The sequence below is a fragment of the Bacillus rossius genome, chromosome 1 (assembly GCF_032445375.1).
Source record: "Bacillus rossius redtenbacheri isolate Brsri chromosome 1, Brsri_v3, whole genome shotgun sequence".
In the NCBI taxonomy this organism is placed as follows: Eukaryota; Metazoa; Arthropoda; class Insecta; order Phasmatodea; family Bacillidae; genus Bacillus; species Bacillus rossius.
In genome coordinates, this window is record NC_086330.1 from 270,444,933 (window position 1) to 270,472,442 (window position 27,510).

A 27,510-nucleotide genomic window follows, 5' to 3' on the forward strand; every position below is an offset into this window, starting at 1 on the left:
AGAAATAAAATTTGTAGGAGCGCAAAACCTTTGTAGTACACAGTTAAAAATTATTATTATTTCTTTTACGGGGGCAGGAAATCTACATTACTGGCCAACTTATTTGAATGTAGCGGTTAGCTGTGAACGAGCGTTCTTGGAAAAGAGACCAAATCTTGATAGTTTTGGCCACATAATCACCGCAGTAAAACATACAATTTGTATATCGTATATGTGTAGTGCACCAAATTAATATTTATTATAATTACCTTGGGTTGCACTCGGTTGCGTACGGGTTTCTAACTGAAATGTAGCAAAAATAGTAATATTTATTCTCTTGCGCTTTGTTGAGGATCGAGTAGTCTTGGATGGGTGTATGAGAAAGGGACAGAGAGGCAAAGGGATTGGAAATCTAATGCTCGCCGAGGAAGAGTACACCCTTCCCCCACCCCCCTCTCCATGAACCAGTCGTAAACATGACACCCCGCTGGGCGATAAGAATTCTGAGAACAGCGTCCTCTTTCCCACCCCCCTTCTTTTTTCCGCGCGTCGCTACATCGTTCAACCGTACTGCTAGTGCGCTCTGTTGAGGACAAAGATAACTATGCGTCTTTGCCCGCTCGCGAGAAACTCAGGATCTTAGCCTTAAGGTTTGAGATGTATTTTAAACTTTGTTATCATGTATTTTATATGTAAATAAAGATATAATATAATTGGCAAAGAAATATGAAATTTTGTGAACAGCAAAATATAGAGGTTTTGTTGCCTGGAATTCATTCCTCCTTGTGCACAATATTTTTTTTTTGTGGTTGGTGGTACTGTATATTAAATAAATCTAAATGAATAGTGTATAACTTTCTCCCATGTGCTCCTTGGTTTGGCGTGTGTTTATTCATTACGCAGTGACGTAAACATGGATAGTCGGGGAATGAGAATGATACAAATGTGTTTGGCTTTAAGAGAAGATGATAACTTAAATTGTGAATGTGTAGAAAATACAGGAATAATTTCACAACAGGTAAGTTTACCCTTGTTTTCTAATTTATAACCAAAATTGTCTAAAATAATTAACATCCAGATTTGATGATAACAAACAATGACATTTTTTTGCTGTTTAAATAAAAATAGGTTATCTTTTTAGGAAAGGGATTTGATTATTTTTGTTTCAGATTGTTGAGAGTTGTGGCAGTTCATCAAATGTGCAAGAACACTTTTCAACAATAGTGGAAAATAATGTTGTTAATACCGATGCTGGGGAAAATACAGAAATACTCTCACCACAGGTAAGTTCAACATCATTTTTTAACCTAAAAACTTTAGGTGATATGTTATGCAACAACTTTTTTCATTATTGTAATTGAATTTTGATTAACAAACTTACGTCATTGTTACATTAAATAACACTACGTGACAATAAAATGTTCACTTAGGATAAAAAACAGTTTGTTTAGGTTCAAAATACGAAAATTGTAAATGTGACATAATATAAATTAAGTTTTGCCTATAGGTTGTGGATTTTTTTTGTTTCAGATTGATGTTAGTTGTGGTAGATCTTCAAATATACAAGGGCACTTTTCGACAAGAATGGAAAATAATGTTGATAATACTGATTCTGGAGGAAGTACAACATCACTGTCGCCACATGTAGGTTCAATATTTTAATTTCCTTACGTAAAAACATTGGACCTTTTTATGTTTTAAAACAACTTTTATGAGGTTTTGGTACACAACTACGTCCCCATGCAGGAAATATTAATATTATGTATCTGGCAAAAATATCTTGAAAACACTTTCAGAATGACATTTAATAATTTTATCCTTGAAAAGTTAAACATTCTAAATAGCTAAAATACCCGTGCATCTTACCTTGCTAGCTGTTATTTCGCAGTTTCTTTGTAGGGCCCATTTTCCTGTGTTGTATTCACAAACATGGCAACGGGCATGTGTAGCAATGATAAACTAATCTAAATGAAAAATATTTTAAATACACAATGTCCAATTTGGTATTGTGTATATACGACGATAAAAATAGCCGATCCTAATTATAAACATCACTATTTCTGCATTTAACACAAACCCAGATAAATTAACCCCGTTAAATGAGCCATGTTAAACTAGCCGACAACACCACAAGAAGTTGGCTTCTAGTCAGAGTATGCCAAATTAAAACATGTCATAATGTAATAACTATGAGTATTTTAAAAGTATAAAATATTGCATGACATGTTGAATGTGTTTATGAGATAGTTTCCTGGATCCATAAGGGGGGTGGGACGTTAGCTTCACGTCTCGTCGACAACTGAGGTCATTATAAATGGTACCACACAACTGAACCATTGTAAAGTACACAGGAGGGAAGCGGACATGGCCCATGTTAAGGAGCCATCTCGATATTCGACTGGAGTGAGTTCGGGAAACCATGGAAAACCGAAATCAGGATGGCCGGAGCCGGGAATCGAACTTTCGGGTCCTCCCGACTTCGTGTCCAACGTGCTAACTTTTCTACATGTACATGTTGCATACCGTAATCCTTAGAGCATTATTGCAGTGGAATTTTAATTACCTTAGTAAGCTCATTGTTACGCTAAATAACCTAACAAGACATATTAATGTCTATGTTGTTTGCTTAACCCGGATATGTATTTAGTTTCAACATACTGAAATTGTAAATGTGGTATATAATAATAATAAGCTTAGCAAACTTAAAGGTTTATATTACTTTTGTTTCAGATTGTTAAACGTTATGGTGGTATATCAACTTTACAGGAATGCTCGTTGTCAGCTGTAGAAAGTGAAGAGGAGGATTTGTCTCTTTCGGGTTCCAATTTTTCTTCTCCCAACTCGGAGGATGAAAGTGATAGTTCTGACTATAATGTACGAGTAAAGAAAGCAAAGACATCAGTTAAAAATAAGAAAGTCTTTGCTTCAAAAAAGAAGAAAATTACTAACCAGGTGCCAAAATGTGGAAGTAAACAACAACATAAAGTATTACGAAATAAGAAGATCATGGAAATGAAGGTGGTGAAATTTCATGTAATGTTGCATGTTCCGATGTAGAAGAAGTTGTCGGAGATATACCTAAGAAAAGGAAGAAGGGTGAAAATTCAAGAATATTCAGAAAGAAGAGGAAAATTGCAGGAGAGCCTTACAAGAGCACGAAAGGTTATATTGTTCCAGGGAAATGTCTGCCCCTAAACCCTTGTACAAAATGTAAATTACGATGTAAAGATATTGCTGATGAAGAAAGACAACTTATATTTTCTTACTATAATACAAATTTAACATCTCAGCAGCAAAATGACTGGATATGCTCCCATGTATCGAAAGTTGCAGTGAGTAGAAGAAGGAAAGATACTAAAAACCCTGAGAAAAGATTAAACACATACAGATACCATTTTGATATTGAAGGAAAGCCGGTCCCTGTGTGTAGACAATTCTTTCTTGCAACACTGGCTTTGAAGAAGAAAAAAGTGCACTATACCATTGAACATGCAACCAGCATCAACACAGCGAAGGTCGATGAAAGAGGCAAATCAGAAAGTCACAACAAAACACCAGATGCTCTTGTAAAAAGTGCGGAAGAATTCATTTCTAATCTACCAGTGGTGCCATCTCACTACTGTCGAAAGGATTCCAACCGTCGATACTTGCCTTCACACTTGAACATGAACATAATTTACAATGATTATAAAAAAGGAATGGATGATACAGGAGAATCAGCCGTGTCATTTAATGTATTTAGAAATTCATTTAAGTCGTTTAATCTTGCATTCCATAAGCCTAAGAAAGACAAATGTGGATTATGTGAAAGTATAAAGAACAAAACTGCCTCAGGAGATATGAATGCTACTGACAGGGAGAGTTATTTGACATACATGAATGAAAAATATGCCACATATGCGGAATACAAGGAGGACACTAAAGAGACAAAAGAAAACGCATCACTTATTGTTGCTAGTTTCGACCTTCAGCGAGTGTTGACTACTCCACATTCTGATAGTACTTTGATGTACTATGCACGTAAATATGCCTTTTATAATCTAACAGTGTATGAAAACAGGAATGGTCGTGGGACTTGTTACGTCTGGGGTGAGTGTGATGGGAGAAAAGGGTCAACTGAAATCTCTACCTGTGTAAGCCTGTGGTTGCAAGATATTGACAAAGAGCTGGGTGAGCATCAACAGTTAGACATTGTTCTATACTGCGATAACTGTCCAGGACAGAACAAGAACAGATGTATGTTCTCAATGCTGTACCATAACTGCCAGAAATTGCCAGGAGTTCGAAGTATTCAGTTAAAGTTTTTGTTAACAGGACATACATACATGGGTGCTCACACTGTGCACAGCACAATTGCTACGTTCATTAAGAAGCGAACTATCATGGCACCTTCGCAGTGGCCCTTTGTCATAGAAATGGCAAGAACTAACCCTAGTCCATTGCTGGTAAGAAAACTAGAGTACAGTGATTTCGAAGACTGGGAATCACTTCAAGATAACTATTTTCCCAAGACTCTGGACTGTGAAGGGAATCGAATCAGATGGTCAGCACTACGGGAAATTAAGTTTACCAAAGGATACAAGTGTGCTGAAATTTGGTACTCAAGTTACACAAAGGATATTAGTAGAACTGATATGCTGAAGCGCAGGAGCTTTGACCAAATCCAGGTTTACAGGGCTTACAGCAAGAAAAGACTTATTTCAGAAGCCAAGTTCAAAGACCTGATGAACTTATGCAAGAAAATGGTTATACCCAAAAATTTTCATGAGGAATATTCTTCTCTGCCACATTCCGTACAAGAGCATGATCATCTGGATGAAAGTGATGAAGAAGATGGTACCCAAGAATAAAATGTGACGGACAAACATGGGTCTACTTTCGATAGACAAAGGAAAATAGGATACTGTTTATTTTTAGTTGTTACATTGAATGTAAACCAAAACTGTTGAAGACTTTTATTAGTAAACGTCTTCTCCACAACTTTATCAAGAAGAACATGTAAATATGACCAAGAACAAGAGGTTACTACAAAACATTATTATATTGATTCCAATTTGAATCGACAAGGGGAAACAGTTTTTTTAGCTCTTATGTTTGAATGTGTTACTGCCGAATATTGGTTCATTAATTCTAATTCAGTTGGAAACACGTGAGAAAAATATAATTATTTGTGTTTGTTATGTTTGAATGTAGGAATATGTGTTAAAGATTTCATCAATAGTTATTCTTTTCTACTACATTTCCTGCAACTAATATTCTTCTTATGACTATTGACGTTAACATTGATTCCTTTTTGGATCGACAAAATATTGTTTACTTAAGTAATGTTTTATTGTAGGTTTCATTGTTAGGTTCTGGTTTATAATGTCAGAATAATAATGTAAAAAAGTATAACAGTTACAAGTATAGTTGAAACAAAAAAGGGTACAAGTGTCATTATTGTTACTTAAATACTCACTGGCAACAATAACAGAAATGCAAAAAGGGGACAAGTAACATAATTACTAATTACCAAACATCATAGCAAGTGTTATGTTATCACATTTTTTAGTACATTTTAAAGCCACTAATTGGTGTTAATATCGTTCACCTGTGAAAAAAATACTTTCTGTTATGGTAGACGATACTGTTAAAAATGTAGTTTTTCCCCTCTAGTGCAAAAGTAAGAAAATGTCACTTGGCACCTTTTTGCAAAAGACCGACGATATGTACAATGTGGTGGCCAGAAGCCAGTCTACAGGCACGCATCATCTCTAAGTACTGATAACACGTGGCACATCCTCTATCTGTCGCTGCGGCCTTGAATAATGATAACACGAGGAGCGTCCTTCTGGAGTCAGCATAGGCCTTGACTCATTACCTCAAAACTTGTGGCAAAAAAACACATGCATATACAAACATGCACCCAACTACACACACACATGCAGATGTACCTGCAGATGCACCTATGCACACAAATAAACATGCAAATGTGCATATATAAACACACATACCTTACTACCAGTTGTTTTATTTTACGCTAACACAGATATTCAATGCTAGCTTTCTTCCCTGGTTTGAAGCACTTAACTATAGAAAATCTGACCATTTATATATATAAAATTCAATGTTAATAATCGGAGGTCATGCAACAATAAAATAAATTGTATATATGTAGGATACCATCAAATATTATTTGATAGAAAAAATTCTGTCAGAAAACAGTATACAAAATTATAATATGAAAAAAAATGTAAACCCAGTGACATATATATAACACATTGATATATATATATATATATATATATATATATATATATATATATATATATATATATATATATATATACATAAAACATGTAAAAACAAGATGCAATAATACAAAAATTGTCAACACTTTGATATATAAAAAAACCAAATGATCACTGAAAATATACGATGCAATAATATAAAATGTTGTTAACACATCAATATGTAAATAAAAAAAACCTACATGATCATTCAGAAAAAACAGAATGCAATAATATAACAAAATTCTAAGTAATATTAAACAAAATTTTAAAAAAATAATACAGTGGATGTATGTCATCATATAGGTTGAATTTTATCTCTCGCGGAAGGTAGACTATTGTATTCTGCTCCTCGCTTAAAGAAACTACAGCCCCTAGAAGTTCCTGTAGGACATCCTCAAGGAGCTGTATCATACCAGGAGCCTGCTGCAGATTCGTGAATGATACCGTCCCAGGAGCTTACGTCGTCACAGGATCGAGGAGTCTCACAACATTCTCCAATTCCGATGCCTGGGCAGTTGAGCTGTTTTCACACCCGGAGCCCCTGGCACAGGATTTAGGAGTACCATAAGATCCTCCAATGACGAGGACAGGTTGGCTGTCATCGTCTCCGGAACCTCCGGTAGGGTGTATCCCGTGGCTGATGCCGTCTCCCCTGGAGCCTCGAGCAGAGATTATGTGAAAGTTGACGGCGTCAACCAGTACACCTTCGTCCTCGGTGCCTCCGAAGTCAAAAACACAGGATACGCTATTTCCGTCGGTGTTGTAGGTGGCGACCAGATGTGAACCGGCGACGTCACCGTCATCCACACCGTTGTAATCGTCATCACCTATTGGGCCACAGACGCTGATGGACCCAGATGGACCCAGAGGCATTTCACCTACCGGGGACACCCATACCATTACACGTGATGATGACAACCCCAGAGTGATACCGTCTTCTGGCGGTATCGCTATTGCTCCAATTGTTATCGACTCCTTTATTCAGCTTCTCACCCTAAGCCCCGACGGCTCTTCTTCGTCGGGGAGTGCCATCGTAGCCTCCTTCTCAGTACTGCATGTTTCCATGCTCATACACGACATACTAAAAAAACTGACCGAGCACAATAAATATTACGAATGACTGTGTAGAAAGAACGCTCACTAAAAACTCCTATATGGATTGCTATCCCCCCTTCCTCTTACCAAAACATCCCTTGTGTTCTCTCCAATGAGGCGTATAGTGGATAAATAGGAGGAGAGATAGACCTGTGCCCTTCCCCCTCCACCACCGACCGCTAATCATACCACCTTTCAATTACAAAACAAATTAAAAAATTCTACACCTATCTAACATTGAATTTGTTTTTATAAAATAATAATTTAATCCGAATTAACTTCTATCAAAACAAACACAGATAAATAAAAAGAATACTGACACAGATAACGTCATACTAAAAAAATAATAAAAACATATATAATGGGTATATACAGAAATAAATAAGTACAAAAAAATTCTGTATGTATAGAAAAAAACTGTATTACTAATACAGGTTTAGATACTTGGCATGTGTTCTGTATCACTTTTCTTTGTCATGTGTTTATTCATACTTACAAAAGTGTAAGATTAAAACATTTAAATATTTTGTTTTTGTCAGTACACATTTCTTATTCGTATAGTACATCTGCAAATATATTTGACATAAATTTTAATAAATCCTTTAGCTGTGCTTAAAATCCCACGTGTCAAAACATATAAGGGTTATAGTGATATTCCAAAATTTATTTATTGCATAATTACTTAGTGGTATTAACTCATTTACTTAAGTTTTGAGGGAGATTATGGGGTTCTGAGTAAGATGTGTGCTTATATTTTCATTAATTTAATTGATCACAAATATCTTACACTGGATGCACGTTTCGGATAAACCCGGTGAGGTCAGTCTGAAGTGTATTACATACCCAGAGAATCACCTTCAGCTTATTCATGAGGTACTCTTACATTTATCCTGCTTGCGGGTACAGGGTTTTACGGTTAGAGAAAACCTGGAAAAGGCAGGGAATTCCATGTACTCTGGAAAAGTCAGGGAAATCAAAAAAATATTTCTGGTAATACATTACATACACATGAAAAAAAAAGCACTTTTTTTCCCACGCTGTTAAAGTGTAATTTTTTTTTCTATTTGTTTAAGAAAACTTCTTTGTTTTCTTCTGTAATGTTTAAATCTGTTAAATTGCAAACATGATGGACAAGTCTATATTAATCAAACCACAACATACCTTATTGCGTGTCCTGCAATTTCAACTAATTAATAGACGCTGTTCTTGGAATAGCATGTAGCTGTGATGTACATTGTGACAGATAGAATGACAATTTTGACTAACTAATCAATGCGAGCAGTAGATGGAAAATTTCTTATAAGTTCCATGGAACGCGCTTATTATAGCCTAGCTATAATGCAAATGTTTCAACATTTCAAGTAAAAAAAAAATTCAAAAGAGGCTCAGAAGGAATCCCAAATATTAGATGATTAAATATCTTTTATTGCCAAGCAACATCCTTAAAATGTTGTGAATAACGATTTTGTTTATATACTTATCACAAGTTTATATTTTTTGTTTATGGTGTCATATGTATAGACATGTTGTCAGCATTTGGAAATGTCTGAAATACTATACGTTCTACAAATATTTTATATATTCAATATTTTAAACCAAAAAATAGTAAATTTACCAATACTTCTTTGAGATATGTAAGGACTTTTTAAATTTAATCTTTTATTTATTGTGTGCTTGTTTCATTTGTGGGGCCTACACATGTGAATATTAAAAATTTTATGATTTTGGTATATTTTTTGACAGTTGATTAATTTTTTTTCTTGAGGTGAAAATGCACCTTCTTAATCCACTTATTAAAAAGATTTCTTAAGTTAGTTAATGCTAAGATATTCATATTCTGAAAGGACATTTCTTATACATATTATCAGATAGTGCTGCAAATAAAAATTTTGGAACGAAATTGTTGTTTACGACTAAACAAAAAAAAAGTCACCACCTACAAATACAATATTTACTTTTCATGGTTACTTTTCTTTTTATTATACAAGACACATTTACAAATAAAGAACGGATATTTATGTGTACTGTTAACATTAATGCCAAACATAAATGAATACATTTCTGAAATACTTGAAAATAACAATGATTTTTAAATTACAATATAAGTGCTTTAAAAAGTTAATAATAGAACGATATAATTTATTATTCTATGCAGTTTTTCTCAATTAATATTTATGGCTAAAATATATGGAAGTATTTATTTATACAAATTAAGTTACTGCGAGCTTATTTGACCATCATGCTTAAATGCCAATCACACCATTGTACATCCTGGTAATATTCTTTAATTATTTTTGTGTTTAGATATGATATTTATGTTGAGTGAAATCTATTGATCTCATGCGAGACTTTTCCACAATCACTGCCAACTGAGTTCACCCAGTACTGCTCTGTTAGTAAAAAAAAATTTTTATAAACATGACACACTACAAATTGAAAATGGTACCAAATGTTTTTTTTTTATTATTTATTGAAAAAATAAAAATATTTTCCTTTGTCTTGCACTCCTCATTTAGACTTAAAGGTACATACACATTCCTCTAGTACTAATTAATTATCACAACTTGTAATATTTGAGGTAGATGGTACTTATTTCCCCATCTGATTATAAATGGCTTGTCTATAATCATTTGAACTACTCAATGAATCGAAACAGTGCTTATTTAGTACCAGTATGCATACCCATTTTAAAAAAGTATTTATTGATTACTGGTTGATTAAATAAACATTTGTCGTTAATAACAAAGTATTATATCTTGTTTCAAATCACATTATCTCATAATGAAACATTTGATACTTAATAAGTATTGCTATAAGTAAAAAAAAAACCTATACTATGTTTAGAAGTCTTCTATGAATGTAACATTGAGTACATCTAGGAAGGAGTAAAGTGCGTCCCTATCCTTCCTTACCTCCCACCTACCTCCCACCTACCTCATGTAAGAAATACTGCTAAAGCTTTATGTTGCTTAATACCCACCATCATACTGTGTTACACAGCATCTTACAGAGCTCCCTTTCGCTTTCCACCTGCACCATGCATGTTCAACATTTGGCCTCGCGTAGCTTAGACCTGTCACCATATTCTGTTATGTATTGTTTGTGTGAGCTCGCTTTCTGCCCTCGTCACGTGCGGTCGACATTACGTCTCACCTAACTGAGACCCCTGGAAACTGCAAGCTTCTTGTCAGCTCCATGAGCAGATCTGGATACTGAAAGTGATGTTAGTTCACTCCTGATGAACATTATGTTATATGCCTGAGAACCTACCATGTACTCTACATGGAGCATTATACACACAAACACAGGTACATACAAAATGCAATCAAAGAAACAAATTCTTTCCAGCTAAATTTTTTTGATAACCGAAAATTATTTACTAACTCAAAAATTATTTAAATGATGATTATTTATTTTATATTTATAGATTACTTATTTTGTCATAAAGTTATTTTTTAATACTGCCAAGAGGTTTTTTGATTAGGCAAATATTGTTAACTGACTGGGAAATTATATATGTTGACGAAATAGCTGCTTACCCGAGGCTGTTTTTGGTGGGTGCCACCACATGAGTAGGCACGGGGTTGGCGACTCCGCGCACGTCTCATCTCGGCCGATGACGAGCAGCGCTCTGCGCGCGGGCAGCACTGTAAGAATATTCGATATACATCGATGCATTGGGAACGTCGATGTTTACAATGCGATACATCGAATCGATCCAATGTTTGTTACATTTAGCTAGCAAACTCATTCGCCAAATTGTATTCCTGTATTCATTAATAAAACAACATGTATATTAATTGATGAAATCAAGGAATTAATTCATCATATTAGTCTGGATCATTCTGTAATTAGGTATTAAATTTATGTGTGTGTTTTGACATTTTTGATTGACGAATTTATCGATTTTAACTACTATAATAAATAAAATATTTTTATTTCAGTCTGACAACACGTACGATGGCACCTTCCAAGAATAGTTATGTGTGGAGGTTTTACGTTAAAACTGAAAAAAACAATAACTCTGCAAACTGTAGACTCTGTCAAAAATTAATAAAATCTTGTGGCAATACAACTAATTTAATTGGTCATTTAAAAAATATACATAAGGCTGCTTTTCAAGAGTTCAAAAATGAATGTTCTAAAAAATCCGATATTCAGAGAAACACAATTAAGAAAGATATACAATTAGTCCCCAATAGCTCTGATCTACTACCATCAACATCGAGCTCTGCTGGCATAATGGAAATGGAATCGACTAGTGATGCTGATAAAAAATGTGACTCTTCAAAAGACGATGTATGTGTTTCTATCCCTCCAGCTCCAAAACGTCAGAAGTCTATTGTGTCAAGTTTTGAAGAAATCAACGCTTTTTCAGAGAGAGGTGATAAAACATTAAGAATTAACGACGCCCTAATATATATTATGTGTAAAGACAATCAACCATTTACAATTTTTGAAAATGAAGGCTTTCGCTGTTTGATTAAACTTCTTGTGTCACATAATAAACTTCCTAGTAAAACAACATTGATTCGATGGGTTGATGATAAATACGCAGCATTATCAACAGTCTTCAAAACTAAGTTGTCAAATATTGAATATGATACTCTTACTACTGACATGTGGTCTGAAACAATGAGCATGAGAAGTTTTTTTAGGAATGACAGCACACTTCGGTGAAGGTAATGATCTTTTTTCAATCACTCTTGGAGTGTACGAGTCAAACGAACGCCATTCTTCAGAACACATAGCTGAAATGCTGCTGAAAACTTGTGCTGAATAGATAGTGACAAAGTTTCAGCTGTAGTCACAGATAACACAGCTAACATGGTGAAAGCTGTTGATTTAGCTTTTGGAAAAAAGCATATACCATGTTTCCGTTTAATTTGGTTGCACAATATGCTATACAGCAGTGTACTAATCTGCGAAACTTGATAACCAAACTAAAAGAGATAGTAACTTGGTTTGAACAAAGGAATGTAGCCAGTATCGAATTACGTGAAGCAACCCAGAAAGAAACGAAATTGATACAAGAGGTCCCAACGAGATGGAACAGTACTTATTATATTATCGAGTGATTTTTGGAGCTTCGCAGCGTCTTCAATAATATAATCATTTGTCATAAAAATGCACCAACAGAATTATATATTCTTTCTTCGGTTTTACAAATTCTGCGACCGATTGAAGATGCAACTAAGGAATTGTCAGGTGATAAGTACTGCACTAGCAGCAAAGTAATACCACTTATCCATTGTCTTATTTTAAGAGTTAAACCTCTTAAAGTCGAAGAGTCTCTTGCCCAAGAATTGCAGTCATTGATTCTGAAAGAGATTGACAAGAGAATGGGTGTTATAGAGAGAGTAACTCCTCTTGCTATAGCCACAATCTTGGACCCCAGGTTTAAGAAAATGCATTTCACAGACTCACTCGCTTGCTCCATAGCTGTTTCAAAAATCAAGGAAATGATGAAAAGTAGAGTACAAAATGAGTCCGTGGAATCTGATTTGTCAGATCAGTCTGACAAAGCAGAAGAAAAGTTTTCTCTGTGGGAAGATCACGACAAATTAGTCCACAATAGCTGTAAAATGGTGAAATCTGACGATTCTATTTCATATGAACTATCTATTTACTTACGTAGCCGAGTAGGCAGATTAAATGAGAACCCTTTAGTAATTTGGAATGATCTCAAGATTTAGCTTCCTAAACTTCATACAATTGTATACAAATACTTAACCATAGTAGGAACTTCAGTCCCATCTGAACGTTTGTTTTCTAAAGCGGCACAATCCTCAATCAACAACGAAATAGAGTGAAAGGCAAACGTTTAAATAAACTGTTGTTTTTGCAAAGTCTCCCACAAGAACACTGACAATAGACTTGATAGACTTAGCAAAATTATTGCGAATGTTGTTTTTTTTTGTTCTTACGTAAATTTTAATAACTATTTTTCTCATACATGGCTTTTAATTTTTTTTAATAAAACAATGTTTGTATTAGTGATGGTTTGCATGAAAAGTTGTGTTGAAGTAGTAAGGTACCTGTACCCTATATGGCCTAGTTAAGCTTCAGATATTGTTTTTAATTGATTAATGACATAGAATTGCATAATGACACCTGGAAAGAAAAGAAGGAATACCATTTACACATACCAGAGAGATGGCGAGAACATGAAGATGAAGGGAATTACATAACAATGTATTTAAAAAAAAGTCACATCGGCCATATTGGGTACACATTGTACTCAATATGGCCTACACATAAGTGGCATCAAAAAAATCACATTCACATAGAAACAAATTACTTCTAGTCTGAATTTTCACAGTATGGACAACAGAAATAGTCTTTGTCATCTTTTGTCAGTCCGACACATTCTTCATGAAGATATTGACCACAACTAATGCACAAACGCATGTCCTTCACCGAAGTTACGTTGCATACCCTACAATACCAAGAATCTTGAGTTTTACCTGAAGTCAACTTGGCCTTCTTCATTGCATGTTTGCTTGGAAGGGCTTCTGATTGTGATGAATGGCTTAGAAATGGTGGGCACATTTTTTGAAAACAATGATTTCTTCAGGAGAACACCTTTGCTGTTTATAACAGGTTTTCTCTTCTTAAATGTTTGAGTTTTTTTTCTTCGGGGTTGGCAGTAAATCAGAAAATGAACTGTTATGAGCATTGTTTTTCCCAATATCGGGATCCAAAAAGGCTTTGCAAAGTTGCTCCACAGATGGTTCAGGTTGCATTTGCAACCATGATGGTCCAGGCTGTGGTTGCTGTAGTTGTGATGGTTCGGGCTGTAGTTGCTGCAGTTGTGAAGTTACAGTCTGAGGTTGCTGCATTTGATATGATCCAGTCTGTGGTTGATGCAGTTGAGATTGTCCGGGCTGTGGTTGCTGTAGTTGTGATGGTTCGGGCTGTAGTTGCTGCATTTGTGATGGTACAGTCTGAGGTTGCTGCACTTGAGATTGTCCAGGCTGTGGTTGCTGTAGTTGTGATGGTTCGGGCTGTAGTTGTTGCAGTTGTGATCGTTTAGTCTGAGGTTGCTGCAGTTGAGATTGTTCGGGCTGTGGTTGCTGTAGTTGTGATGGTTCGGACTGTAGTTTCTGCAGTTGATATGATCCAGTCTGTGGTTGCTGCGGTTGTGATTGTCCAGGCTGTGGTTGCTGCAGTTGTGATGGTCCTAAGTTTGGTGTTCCAGGATGTGGTAATTCAGATGCTGTGCTTGGTGCAAATGCAATCATAGAAATCGCATTAGGATCATATGGGTACATACCTGTTGCTTTAAACCCAGACTTTATGTTTGACATTGTGAGTGATTTGTCCCATACTTTTGTGAAGATTCTTCCAAAATATTGTTTTGATAGGGTTCTTTCACCATGGTGATGCCAGTTAACATTACCTTTCATCCCAGTGGTATTCGAAGGAACGGAAAACTGCCTCATCAAGAGGTTGCAGTTCATGTGTTGTATTAGAAGGAAGACAGTATAATACGATATCATACCGCTCTGCAGTGCCCACTATTTTGTGGTCCAGGTGGCTCTTGGCACCATCGAAAATAAGGACACAACGACCTGCTGGTTTATAATGTCCAAAATGGTGCAGCCATTCAATGAAGGTGCTTGTTGTCATGGAACCCTTCGGAGACATGCTGCAAACTGATCCTACTGGCAAATCATCAACGAATTCTGGCCTCATTCATTTTCCTTGAATAATATCATTGGGGGAATGGCTACACCCGTTGCACTCACACAAGTGACAATCGTCACATTTCCCCCGTGCTCATTGCCAATGATGTGGACTCGACGTGAACCTTTTTCTGCTAGCACTTTTGGTTCTCTGTGTAAATTCAGTCTGCATCCTTTTTCGTCCATGTTGAACAATCTTTGTGGTCTTCCAAAAATATTGTTATCCTCGCAAATCGCTTTGATTTTACTGAAATGGTCTTTAACTACATATTTGTTTAATTTTTGCGCTCTAGCAGGATTGAGGTTTTGCCCTTTTCTGATATAAAGTCTAGGGTTATGTATCAGAAATTGTCTTGCCCATTTACAACTCGCGATTTGCGTAATGTCAGAAAACTGATGTTTGATGTTGTTTTTCTCACAGTACTTGTACACACATAACCTTAAAACTTTCGGTGTAACAGTATAACCAACTTCGGCAAGACGCTTGATTCGAGAACAGAGTTCTGCAGTTTGTTCTTCAGACAAAGTGAACTTACATCCTAACTTTGATTTGGTAACTCTGCCAGATTTTACATATCTCCGCAAGGTCCTGCGTGGAATACCAAAACATTCCGCTGCCTTGTAATCTGACATTTCTTTATTCTTAATTGCTTATAAGGCTTTTTCTAGATCCTCCTATCTCCACCTGCCTCTTTTCTTTGATGGCGACTTCATTTATGAAAATAAGAAACCATTTATTGTAGACAACAAAGCAATGATAAGTTATTTATAAATTTCCAGATTTTAACATAACATATCTTGAATTCTGTACACTGTATTGAAAATCTGATGAAATTTTAGAAAGTTTCAACAAAGATATACAATAAGCCAAAGTATTAACTTCCGTTATAAAAAATATCAAATTTGAAATAAATAATGTTATATAGGGAGGGAGAGGAAATGCAAATCGAAAACAAACTCAATATGGCCTACTAGGCCATATTGGTACCTATTGCTTCATAAAGATTTTTAGGTTAGAAAACATTGTTATTAATTTTCTTGCGAACTGCTATGACACTACTTTAATCTAGACACTATTTACTGTCAAAGAACACATAAACAATTTTCATACAATTTATTATATAATTATTATAAACAAAAGTTACCAACATTAAATTTATAATCCACAAATGCCTTGTAACAAATAAACACACTTACTCGTTGCACCAACAGCTCATGGATACTATGCACCTGGTAAACGAAACACACTCTTCTTGTTACTTTTAGAAAAGGGTGCTGGCACCATATTTAGTATAGATGGTGACATTACGAAGAACTAGTCAATAGGCCATATTGAGTACTAGGCCATATAGGGTACAGGTACCTTATATCTGATCTGTGTCCTGTGAATTCTATTTCTTAGTATTTGTTGTTATAGCGGCAACAGAAATACATAATCTGTGAAAATTTCAACTGTCTAAATATCACGGTTTTGAGATACAGCCTGGTGACAGACGGACAGCGAAATCTTAGTAATAGGGTTCCGTTTTTACCCTTTTGGTACAGAACCCTAAAAAAGTACTCGATGCGTACAAAATATCGATGTTTTCACCCGATACATCGAAAGACATCTATGTACAGTTCTGATTTATCGGATCGGAAAAACATTGATGTTTTTTCCAAAGTGGACACCCCTAGGTAGCAGGCAGCTTCCCGCCGGAACCAAACCGTTATTCTACTCTGTGATCCCGCGCCAAGGGTTGGTTTTAAGGAAAAGACAAAACATTCTTAAAATTTATACAATTCCTCATCTGGGCTCAGAACCTTAAACAGCTACTTTATATATTAATACTTAAGTAATAATTGTTGTTATTGGTTTCTGGGTGACGTCGCACTGTCGCTAAGCGCCCTCTTACGGTAGTCAGTGGCACGCAATTTTAACACACGCACGTCTACATATGTTGGCAGGAAAGATGCCGGGAAAGAAGGAAAGTGGATTCGGACCAGGCTTACGAGGCGAAGCCCCGGCTGACGTCAATATAGATATATATATAAATATATGCTCTTTTCATAACAAAAATAACAAAGTTTTTATTAAAGATAATGATTTTTGTCAATTGAAAAATTTCATAAATTTTTTTTTAATAAAGGGTGAAATAAGTAATACTGATATAGGTGAAAGGCGTTCAAAACTACATAGGCAGGTAAAATGGCACACTCGTTTTTCTCAGAAACCAAAGATAAATTAGTTCTGAAAAAGAAGTGTAGATGGCCTTTTAGTTATTGGTCGCAACCTGTGGTATCGCCAGTGGCGTCCGTTCGGACGCGTGAGGTGGACACTTATTTGATTTTTGCAGTCACGAGTTTTACTCGAATATTGTTTCTGCGTAAAAGTAAGTATTTATCCACTTTCATTTGTGTTTATTGACTTGAGTTCATTGCAAACTTACTAAATAACTCCGAAAATGTGTTGATATCTCAATGTCCACATTATTATTTTTCTAATTTTTGAGGTTATAAAGCATACCTTTTGTTCGGGTAAAATGGCATAGTATGTCGTTTGACCCAACTATTTTTTTTCCTTTTTCCGGATAATAGATCAATATACCTCGTAACTATTCTATAAATACAGACAGGGTTCGGATAAATCATCCATGGAAAAGGCTAGTGAAGGATACTTTGTTACGTAGCTACAGGTCTACGAGGTTCCAATGCATCATGTTTACGAAGCTTCCAGAACACAAGGTTACGAGACTGCGAGGCTACAGGACTACGAAGCTTCCAGGACACGAGGCTACATGGCTACGAGACTACATGACTCTAACTGATTACAATAGCACCACTCAGTGGTGAGAGTTAGGTTATCTAATGCAAAACAAATTGATGCAAGTAGTTCTGGCTGTCATCAACAGATGTAGCCACGTGTTGCTTGCAGGTAAATATTAATTAGTTATTTTATGTGGGATGCGGGATGCTCACTAACGATCGCAAAAAAAAGAAGGAGGGCTTCGCTAGACACCAAGGAGAAGGAAGTTCGTCTTACATGTTAATGCTTCGCTGATGTCTCATGGCATATTATTAGACTGAGTAATGGGTGTTTATTTCTTTAATTCCACCTGGTAAAATTATTGCAAGTGTCAATTTATTAGCAGAAATTCACTAATTAAATGTAACTCTGAATAAAATGACATGGCTCATTAAGTAAATATCCTTCATGCAGAGATCGATTTCACACAAATAATCAGCAGCACTCGGAGAAAATCATTAGATGTCTAGCCAGGAATAACCAGAAGCACTTGGAGAAAACCATCAAATTATTAACAAGAATAATCAGGAGCACACGGAGAAAACGTAATGACAAGAACAATTGGGAGCACACGGAGAAAACCATACACATATTGAAAAGAATATTCATGAGCAAACATAATAACAAGAATAATCGAGAGCACACGGAGAAAACCACCACACGTTTTCTTTGATATCATAAAATTACAGGGTAAAAAAATATTTAATAAATAATAAAAAATTTAAAATGTAAAAAATACAAAAATACATAAACAGATTCTGCTAGCTTGTGAACTTCTCATTGTTGAGCAAAGTTAGAGTTCTAGTACAAGCCATAATTTTATGTATTTTTGTATTTTTTACATTTTAAATTTTTTATTATTTATTAAATATTTTTTTACCCTGTAATTTTATGATATCAAAGAAAACGTGTGGTGGTTTTCTCCGTGTGCTCCCGATTATTCTTGTTATTATGTTTGCTCATGAATATTCTTTTCAATATGTGTATGGTTTTCTCCGTGTGCTCCCAATTGTTCTTGTCATTACGTTTTCTCCGTGTGCTCCTGATTATTCTTGTTAATAATTTGATGGTTTTCTCCAAGTGCTTCTGGTTATTCCTGGCTAGACATCTAATGATTTTCTCCGAGTGCTGCTGATTATTTGTGTGTAATCGATCTCTGCATGAAGGATATTTACTTAATGAGCCATGTCATTTTATTCAGAGTTACATTTAAGTAGTGAATTTCTGCTAATAAGTTGGCACTTGCAATAATTTTACCAGGTGGAACTAAAGAAATAAACACCCATCACTCAGTCAAATAATATGCCATGAGACATCAGCGAAGCATTAACATGTAAGACGAACTTCCTTCTCCTTGGTGTCTAGCGAAGCCCTCCTTCTTTTTTTGCGATTGTTAGTGAGCATCCCGCATCCCACATAAAATAACTAATTAATATTTACCTGCAAGCAACACGTGGCTACATCTGTTGATGACAGCCAGAACTACTTGCATCAATTTGCTTTGCATTAGATAACCTAACTCTCACCACTGAGTGGTGCTATTGTAATCAGTTAGAGTCATATAGTCTCGTAGCCATGTAGCCTCGTGTCCTGGAAGCTTCGTAGTCCTGTAGCCTCGCAGTCTCGTAACCTTGTGTTCTGGAAGCTTCGTAAACATGATGCATTGGAACCTCGTAGACTTGTAGCTACGTAACAAAGTATCCATGGAATCATATTGTCGCGGGTTGAAATTTTGCAGGGTTGTTGAAATCAAATTTAGGGACTTTACTGACGGGACTCTGGGCTGGCTGCTCTGTTCACTCGTCAGCGCAAGTGGCGTGACCATGTAATTGGGGCACGGGGCCGGCGCGGCGCGCTGCGGGCTTGCAGAATTTTGTTTGTTTGTTTGGCCGCGCGCTGGCGCAGCCACGGGCCGCAGTTACTGGGGCGCGCTGTCGTAACAAGCCGCGCGGTGTGGCCTGCACATTGGGGTAGAGGGGGGGGTAGTCTTCCCAGGTGTTCTAGTTAGTTGTTTAGTAAATTTGACTTCAATAACGAGCTTTTGTTATGGTAGGCGCGGCAGGGCGCGCGAATTTAAGCGCAAGTGAGTGGTGACTCGGGGCTCACTCAGGCGGAGGCTATGCGTCTCACCTGTGGTCACGAGTTGTTAGTTCGTTCGTGATGTAGGAATTCAGGCTCACTCAGGCGGAGGCTATGCGTCTCACCTGTGGTCACGAGTTGTTAGTTCGTTCGTGATGTAGGAATTCAGGCTCACTCAGGCGGAGGCTATGCGTCTCACCTGTGGTCACGAGTTGTTAGTTCGTTCGTGATGTAGGAATTCAGGCTTTCGGGCGGAAGCTATGGTCGACGCCAGAGGCCACGAGTCGTTTAATTTAAGTTAGGTCATAATGTAGTCGTCAAGCTTTCGGGCGGAGGCTATGGCCCTCGTCAGGGGTCACGCGTCATAGTTTTTAAAATGTAATGTTCGTTCGGGATTTCAAGGGCAGGAGAGGCCCCTACGTTATTTTTTTAAAGTAATCGATCAAGAAAGGCTTTTCGGAAAATGTGAGTATGGACTTATCTTTGTTTTAATTTTAAGTATTAATTATGATTTGAGGTATTCGGAAGGACTAGGGAAGTGTTTAGTGAAGTTCTCTCATTCTCTCTCTTGTAAGGTCGTTCAATCGTTAAGGAAGTAAAGAGATTATTGTTTTAAATTGTAATCCCGCTATTTAAATGTTCTTTAAAATGATGTTGAGTATTTGACTTTAAGAATAAAATAATTTTAATTAAGTATTATGTTATTTTGCAAAATCTCCTTAGTTCAGCTCTCACCAGACATCCTGTACGGGATGACGAACCTATGATCCTAGGTACAGTAAAGTATTTTATGAAGTTAAGACTAGTTGATGCCAAGCGAGTTGTTTCTATGTAAAGAGCTACGATTCTCTCCCCCCTCTGAAAGTGGATCGTGACAGAAATGGTGGTGGCACCGGCTAGGTGCACGTGACAATATAACATAATGCTGATGGAGCAGTGGGAGCAAAAGAGAAAATGCCGACGAAGACAGATGCGATAATTGGAGCCTTTTGAAGCATTTGGAGCTGTGTTAAGCATTTGGAGGCTGTTGGAGCATTTGGAGCCTTTTTTTTTTTGGAGCTGTTGGAGCTGATGGAGCCATTTGGAGCTGTTGGAGCCATTTGGAGCTGTTGGAGCCATTTGGAGCTGCTGGAGACATTTGGAGCTGACAAGCATTTGGAGGCCGTTTGGAGCATTTGGAGCCATTTGGAGCTGTGTTAAGCATTTGGAGGCTGTTGGAGCTGTTGGAGCCAATTTGGAGCTGTTGGAGCCATTTGGAGCTGTTGGAGCTAAGATGTAGTCAAGTACTCGTGTAGACTTGTAGTCCTGTATTCTCGCAGTCTCGTAAACTTATGTTCTAGAAGCTTCGTAGATTCATGGAACTGAGGAAAGCTGGCTACATACAATAATGGTTTGTTTTACTTGCATTTGTATAATGTAAAGAAATAAAATAAATAATTTAAATTATAAGAATTTAATGTTTTTATTTCTTGTATTCTGATTTCTAAGACTTAGATCTCGTAACTTGTGCTTCCTTTTTGCCTTTTTTTGTTGTTGATGGAGCTTCCAAATGTGCTGCCTTTTCGTTGTCGGTGCTTCCAAATGTGCTGCCTTTTCGTTGTCGGTGCTTCCAAATGTGCTGCCTTTTCGTTGTCGGTGCTTCCAAGTGTGCTGCCTTTTCGTTGTCGGTGCTTCCAAATGTGCTGCCATTTCGTTGTCGGTGCTTCCAAATGTGCTGCCTTTGCGTTGTCGGTGCTTACAAATGTGGTGCCTTTTTTTGATGGTGCTTCTATTTTTAATGTTGTTTTGACTCTAGTATTATAGTAAATTGTTCTTGATTTGACTTGCGTATTATTCCATCCGGTGCATGTATATAAGTTAGTCCTAGACAGCAGGTCGCTCAGTTTGTTACTGCCGTCGACGGTGTAAGGATCACCTAGATTATTTCATCTGGTGCATAAGTCGCGTAATTACCTGTTCTTGAGAACTCGATGGCATCTTTACCGACTTTAACGTCGAACTCGATGGACGTTGTACCATCGTCTACGGGAACCTTGACGTCAGCGACGACAATGGTGGAGCAGATTCCGTTGACAACGACGACGACGTCAACATTGGAGGAGATTTCAACAGATGTGATACCACCAGCAGAAGATAGCTTAATGACTACTGAGCTGGATGTGCAGGAAACCACGACGATCGACGATACGACCTCGATGGAGACTTCAATGGATGCCGATTTGACAACTAGCGAACATCGGTGCTGTTACTGCGACAAGATTTTCTCAAGCAACAGCAATGCTCGACGACACGAGAGGAGCGAATGTGCCAAGAACCTATATCGTAAAATGTTTGTTTGTGAGAAATGTCATAAGCAGTTTGCCAGAAAAGATAATATGAAAACGCACATGAAGGCATGCAAAGGTCCTGCTGTGCGGCAGAAAGTAAAGGTTTCGGCGCAACAACGATGCATCGATGTGCATAAGAGTATGCCTGGAAATGGTACTACTGTTGCAACGCCTGTATCTGGTTCGGGTCTGAAAGGATCGTCTTCATCACCACGGTATCCTTGCAGCTACTGTGATACGTCGTTCGCATTTTCCCATGATGCACGAAGACATGAGCGGAGCAAATGCACGAAGAATCCTTCTCGCATGAAGTTTCGCTGTGATGAGTGCCTTAAATGGTTTACTCGAATTGACAGTTTGCGACATCATGCGAAAAAATGTAAAGGTGGAGTCTGTGCTCCTGCTGCTGAACTACCTGCCGACATTTCGACTCCTCGCTTTAGATTGGAGACACGAAAGCGTACAACCAAAAAAACAGATGCCCAGCAACCGATTTTTATGACGTCTGAACATGGAACTAAACCTAAGACTGTGTTCGGAGCATTACAAGTGAACGATAATGGCTTCTACTTGGCGCAGTCTGCATTTCGTGGAACGTTGAAAGACTACTATTATCTAAATACGTTCGGTGAGTCGAAGGACATTTGTAATTTTCTTGGCGATATCAGACAGAAGATAATCAATCAGCTTACTGATGATGTAGCAACAAACGGACCTTTGAAATATAACTTGTGGTTGGACTGTATATATGGAAAGCCATATCCGTTCGATGACAAAGTGAAGAAGTGTGCATTCAAGACATCGACTGCAGTAATTTACAGTTCTAACGATGTGAAGCAAACTGTTAAAAACGGTATCCAGAAACTCTGTCAAGAAGAGGTGGACTATGTCTTTAAAGGTTCTGGCTGGACTCTGTCTAGTATAAACCGATATGAGCTAAGAATTAGTCATTTCACACCGCTGCGGAACTAAATGATTATAAGATTGCTGGCTTTCGTAAGTGATCCTGTAGTAGAATAGAAATTATGTAATAAATATTATGTTTGTGAAAGAACTTGTGGTGTTTAATTCCTCTAACCTGTTACTATTATGTTAAATTGTTTTTTTTTTTCATCGTTCAGAATCGTACCAAGGACCTTAGTCGATCTAATTAATCAGTACATTGATTGGAAATTTATTTAATGATTTCTGAACTTTTTCCCGAATCTCTAGCATTAAAATTATGAATTACCAATATGTTGGTGTTGATGGCTTATAGGATGATGATAACAGTAGAGGTTTTAATGTCTCTTTAAACTAATGGTCAACAACAATATCCGTTTCTTCTTCTATTTCATTTAAATCCGCAATCATTAATGCAACACACACCCTTTTCATTTTCGACAAACCCATAGCAAAGCGATCAACCACGTCACAAACTTCGCTCAACCTGTGCTTTCCGCAGTGTCTAGGAAAACACTCTCCGCAACGGCTGTGCGGTGCGGTTTCTTAACTGCGGATTCCGTTCTCCGCTGCGGGATATACCCCGCAGCTAGGAAAGATACGCGAACCCTTTCCCCCCTCCGCCCGGCCTCCTCATCCGCCCGGCTTTCACGTTACCATGACAACCGAGTGACACGCTAAGGCCTCTTTCACACTATACGGTTTTTTTGCCGTCCGGGAACCGGACGGCAATACTGCCGGACAAGGAAAATTTTTTCATCCCTTTCACACTACACAATATTCGTCCGGTATTTCATCGGTTGTTGCAGCCATGGACAGACGGCAGAAATTATGCGCTGTGCTAAGTTTGGTCCAAAGACGTAAAAAAAAAAGCGAAATAGACGGTTTTGGATACATCCTCTGTTAGTGAGAAGAGATGAAAAAGGAGCATTTTGTATATTTCAAGAACTGAGACAAGATGAAGATAAATTTTTTAATTATTTTCGGATGTCAGTGACAACATTCGATGAACTTCATGGTCTTCTGAAAGTTCATTTGCAGCGTCAAAACACGAAGCTAAGAAACTGTATTCAGCCAATATAAATGCTAGCTGTATCACTCCGGTGAGTATTGTTGCAAAGTAATAAAATAATGGAAAACCCTAAAACATGTTTCTATAAAAATTACAATTTTTTAAGCAATAAACAGGACTTCTGAAAAAATTATTATTTAAAGCAATTAAAAATAGTTCAGTAAATATGAATGAGAAATATCTAGTCCGAAACAAAACAATAATAATCTAATAATTACAGAAAAATTAACAATTATAAAAAATTAACACGCTTTAATTCTAATTCAAAAACTTTGAGTTTAATATAATAGTTTTAAAAAGTATCAAAGCATATTTCTGCTTAAATTCTGTTTGTATTATGACATAGCATAATTAGGTAGAAGTAACACTAAAAATCAATATCTTGCATTTCTGACAAACATGTTAAAGTCGAATCAGCAGGTGAAGGTGTCTTCGTGGCCGATGTAGATGTACCATGTAGCCATTCAGGTGTAGTGGACTCATTTTGAGTTGCTGAATCAACAGAATGGGAGGTCTGTACTGGAAAGACTGTTTTAGACGTATGCTGCTGAGGAGTCGTATGTATAACACTAGGTTCAAAGCGTGCTTGAGGTTGCGAAAACTGAGTGGACGAGTGAGGGTAATGGTGAAAATTAGGTGGACTCACATGGGTATAATTATGATAAATGGGCACTCCTTGAATGTCCAAGCCTTGTCTAGGAGGAAGAACAGTCATAGTAGCATTTTGGGAACTAACAGCCTTTAGTGCCTGTAACACTGCCATCTGGAAATCAATGAATTGTTCATTTGTTAACATTTTCATTGATGGCAAAAGTCCTTTAAAAAAGCTTAAATGAGGGTCTTCGGGACTGATGGTTTCTTCCACAGCCTTTAGCATTCGTGTTTCAAATTCGTCGAGCTTCCTTTTTCGTCGTCCCTTATTACCTTGAGCCGTGGAAGAGTCTACATTTACAGAAGTCCCTGAATCACTTCGCTTTTGCGTGGTTGTCTTTTCAGTGGGTCTTATTTGCTGTTCCACTGCTGCGTCTGCTTCTTCATAACCCTGTTCTTCAGTAAATGTCTCTGATGTACTGTTATCTGGGAGGTTGTCAGTATTATTCTGTGAAATATTGCGTTCTTCTGCCTCAAAGCTAGAATCACTCGGCCGATGTTCACATATTTTTTTTTCAAAAACATCAATTCGTCGTGATATATGTATTTTCTGATTTTGTTAGCACCCGAACCAGATTTTTGGCCTTCTTTGAGTTTTCTATTCGTTTTCATCCAAGAGTCTCTTATATTGTTCCATTTCTTCATGATTTGTTGCCCTGAAAGAGAAATTACATTGTTAGAGTTATTTTGTTTTTAAATATGACATGATCATTTGTATGATGTCTCTTTGTGTTTCTTAATGTAATGTTTTATTAACAATTAATTATAATTCTAGGTTCCTAGCCAGTGGATGCACTTCCATGGACCTACATTATTCGTATAGAATGGGAGTATCAACAATAAGCAAAATTGTCAGAAATGTTTGTTCTGCAATCTGGACCATTCTTCATGAACAATGCATTCCAAAACTATGCAAGGAAAAATATGAAGCAATTGCAAATGGTTTTGAGAAGAAAGCGAATTTTCCGCATTGTATCGGCGCAGTAGACGGGAAGCATGTCAGAGTAATAAAGCCAGAAGATAGTGGGTCAATGTACTTCAATTATAAAGGTTACTTTTCTATAGTAATACTAGCTGTTACTGATGCAAACTATCGATTTACATACGTCGACATTGGTTCCTACGGATCAGAAAGTGACCCTTCTATTTTCAAGCAATCTTCTTTGTGGAAAGGTTTAGACAGTGGTCAGATTTTACTGCCAGATGAAAGACCTTTGTATGGAAGTGAATCGCCTAAAGTACCTTACTTCTTTTTAGGAGATGAAGCTTTTCCTTTGTCGACAAAGCTCATCCGTCCTTTTGGAGGCGTTCATCTTGATGTAAGAAAAAGGGTATTCAATTATCGGCTCAGCAGAGCAAGAAGATATGTGGAATGTTCTTTCGGGATACTGACCAATAAATGGAGAATTTTCCATCGACCACTGAATGTTAACATTGATTTTGCGGTAGACATTGTCAAAGCTTGTGTTGTACTTCATAACTTTGTGCGCGACAGAGACGGATATAGCTTTGAAGACACAACGTCAATTGTTGGACTTGAAGATCTTTCAGTTGGTGGACAGCCTATTCGTGGAGGAATAAAGTCAAACATGCTACGAAACGTCCTGGCTGATTACTTCCTAACGGATTTTGGTGCACTATCGTGGCAGATGAAAAATATATAAACTGACACAATGATGCGTCTCATGATATGTTTTCGTACTGTACTGTACTGCACTTACGAGTTTTATTTACATGTATGTCTAAATACGTTACAAAAATATTATTTTAATAAAACAAACTGTATCAATTCAATTCTTTAGCCTCGCATACATTATATTAATAATTAAAATTTTTTATTTAACATAAATGGTTGGGATTTAATTTGCCCATTTTAGTTTTAAAATTAATTGTATTAAAATACAAGAACCAAAATATATCTACTGCAACCAACATCAGCCTATAATTATTATGTGCTACCTACAACAGTGCTAAGAAATGATGTGTAAAACTGTTGGGAAAACTTAATTGTTAAAATTTGAATAACCTTTAAAAACATATTGTTGGCTACATACGTTTCGTATCTCAAGAATGTGTACTTATTTCTAATTTCCAACTTCTCTTTAAAATTTAACTAATGGCGAAATTAACTTACCAATACTCTTCTTTTCGGAAGGTGTTTTACTGTCGAAATCCCCAACAAACTCGACACAAACTTGGCGCCATGCTTCTCTTGTGAGGTTTCTGTCCTTGTAAATCTCCATTGTTTTATCCCACAAAACAGGCCTTTCGTGAACTAAACATATTAATTTGTCCACGTCGATGTCAAGATCACTCATTTCTATGCAACTATGCAACAACACTTCTCATGAGCTGAAGACCGCCGGATGTACTGTACGGCAAACTGCCGGAAAGTGTGAACGCTCCAATACTGCGCAGTAAACTACTACGCAGTTATGCGGCTATTTCGCCGTCCGGCGACCGGACGATTGTAGTGGCAATCCGGCGAGTCATCAGGCAGCCGGACGGCGAAACTGCCAGAGGTTCGTAGTGTGAAAGCTCCCATTCCCCTCAATGTACCTCGCTGCCGTCCGGTTCCCAGACGGCAAAAAAACCGTATAGTGTGAAAGAGGCCTAACCG

General features: G+C 37.1%; 1 protein-coding gene across 1 annotated transcript; it reads left to right on the forward strand.

Moving 5' to 3' along the window:
* The first annotated feature begins 840 nt into the window (after window positions 1-840).
* LOC134527593 (uncharacterized) lies at window positions 841-5,950 on the forward strand. The gene is made up of 2 exons (XM_063360409.1): window positions 841-997; window positions 1,149-5,950. The coding sequence occupies exon 2, from the start codon at window positions 3,645-3,647 to the stop codon at window positions 4,827-4,829; it is 1,185 nt and encodes a 394-aa protein (XP_063216479.1). The 5' UTR covers window positions 841-997; window positions 1,149-3,644; the 3' UTR covers window positions 4,830-5,950.
* Window positions 5,951-27,510: the final 21,560 nt, after the last annotated feature.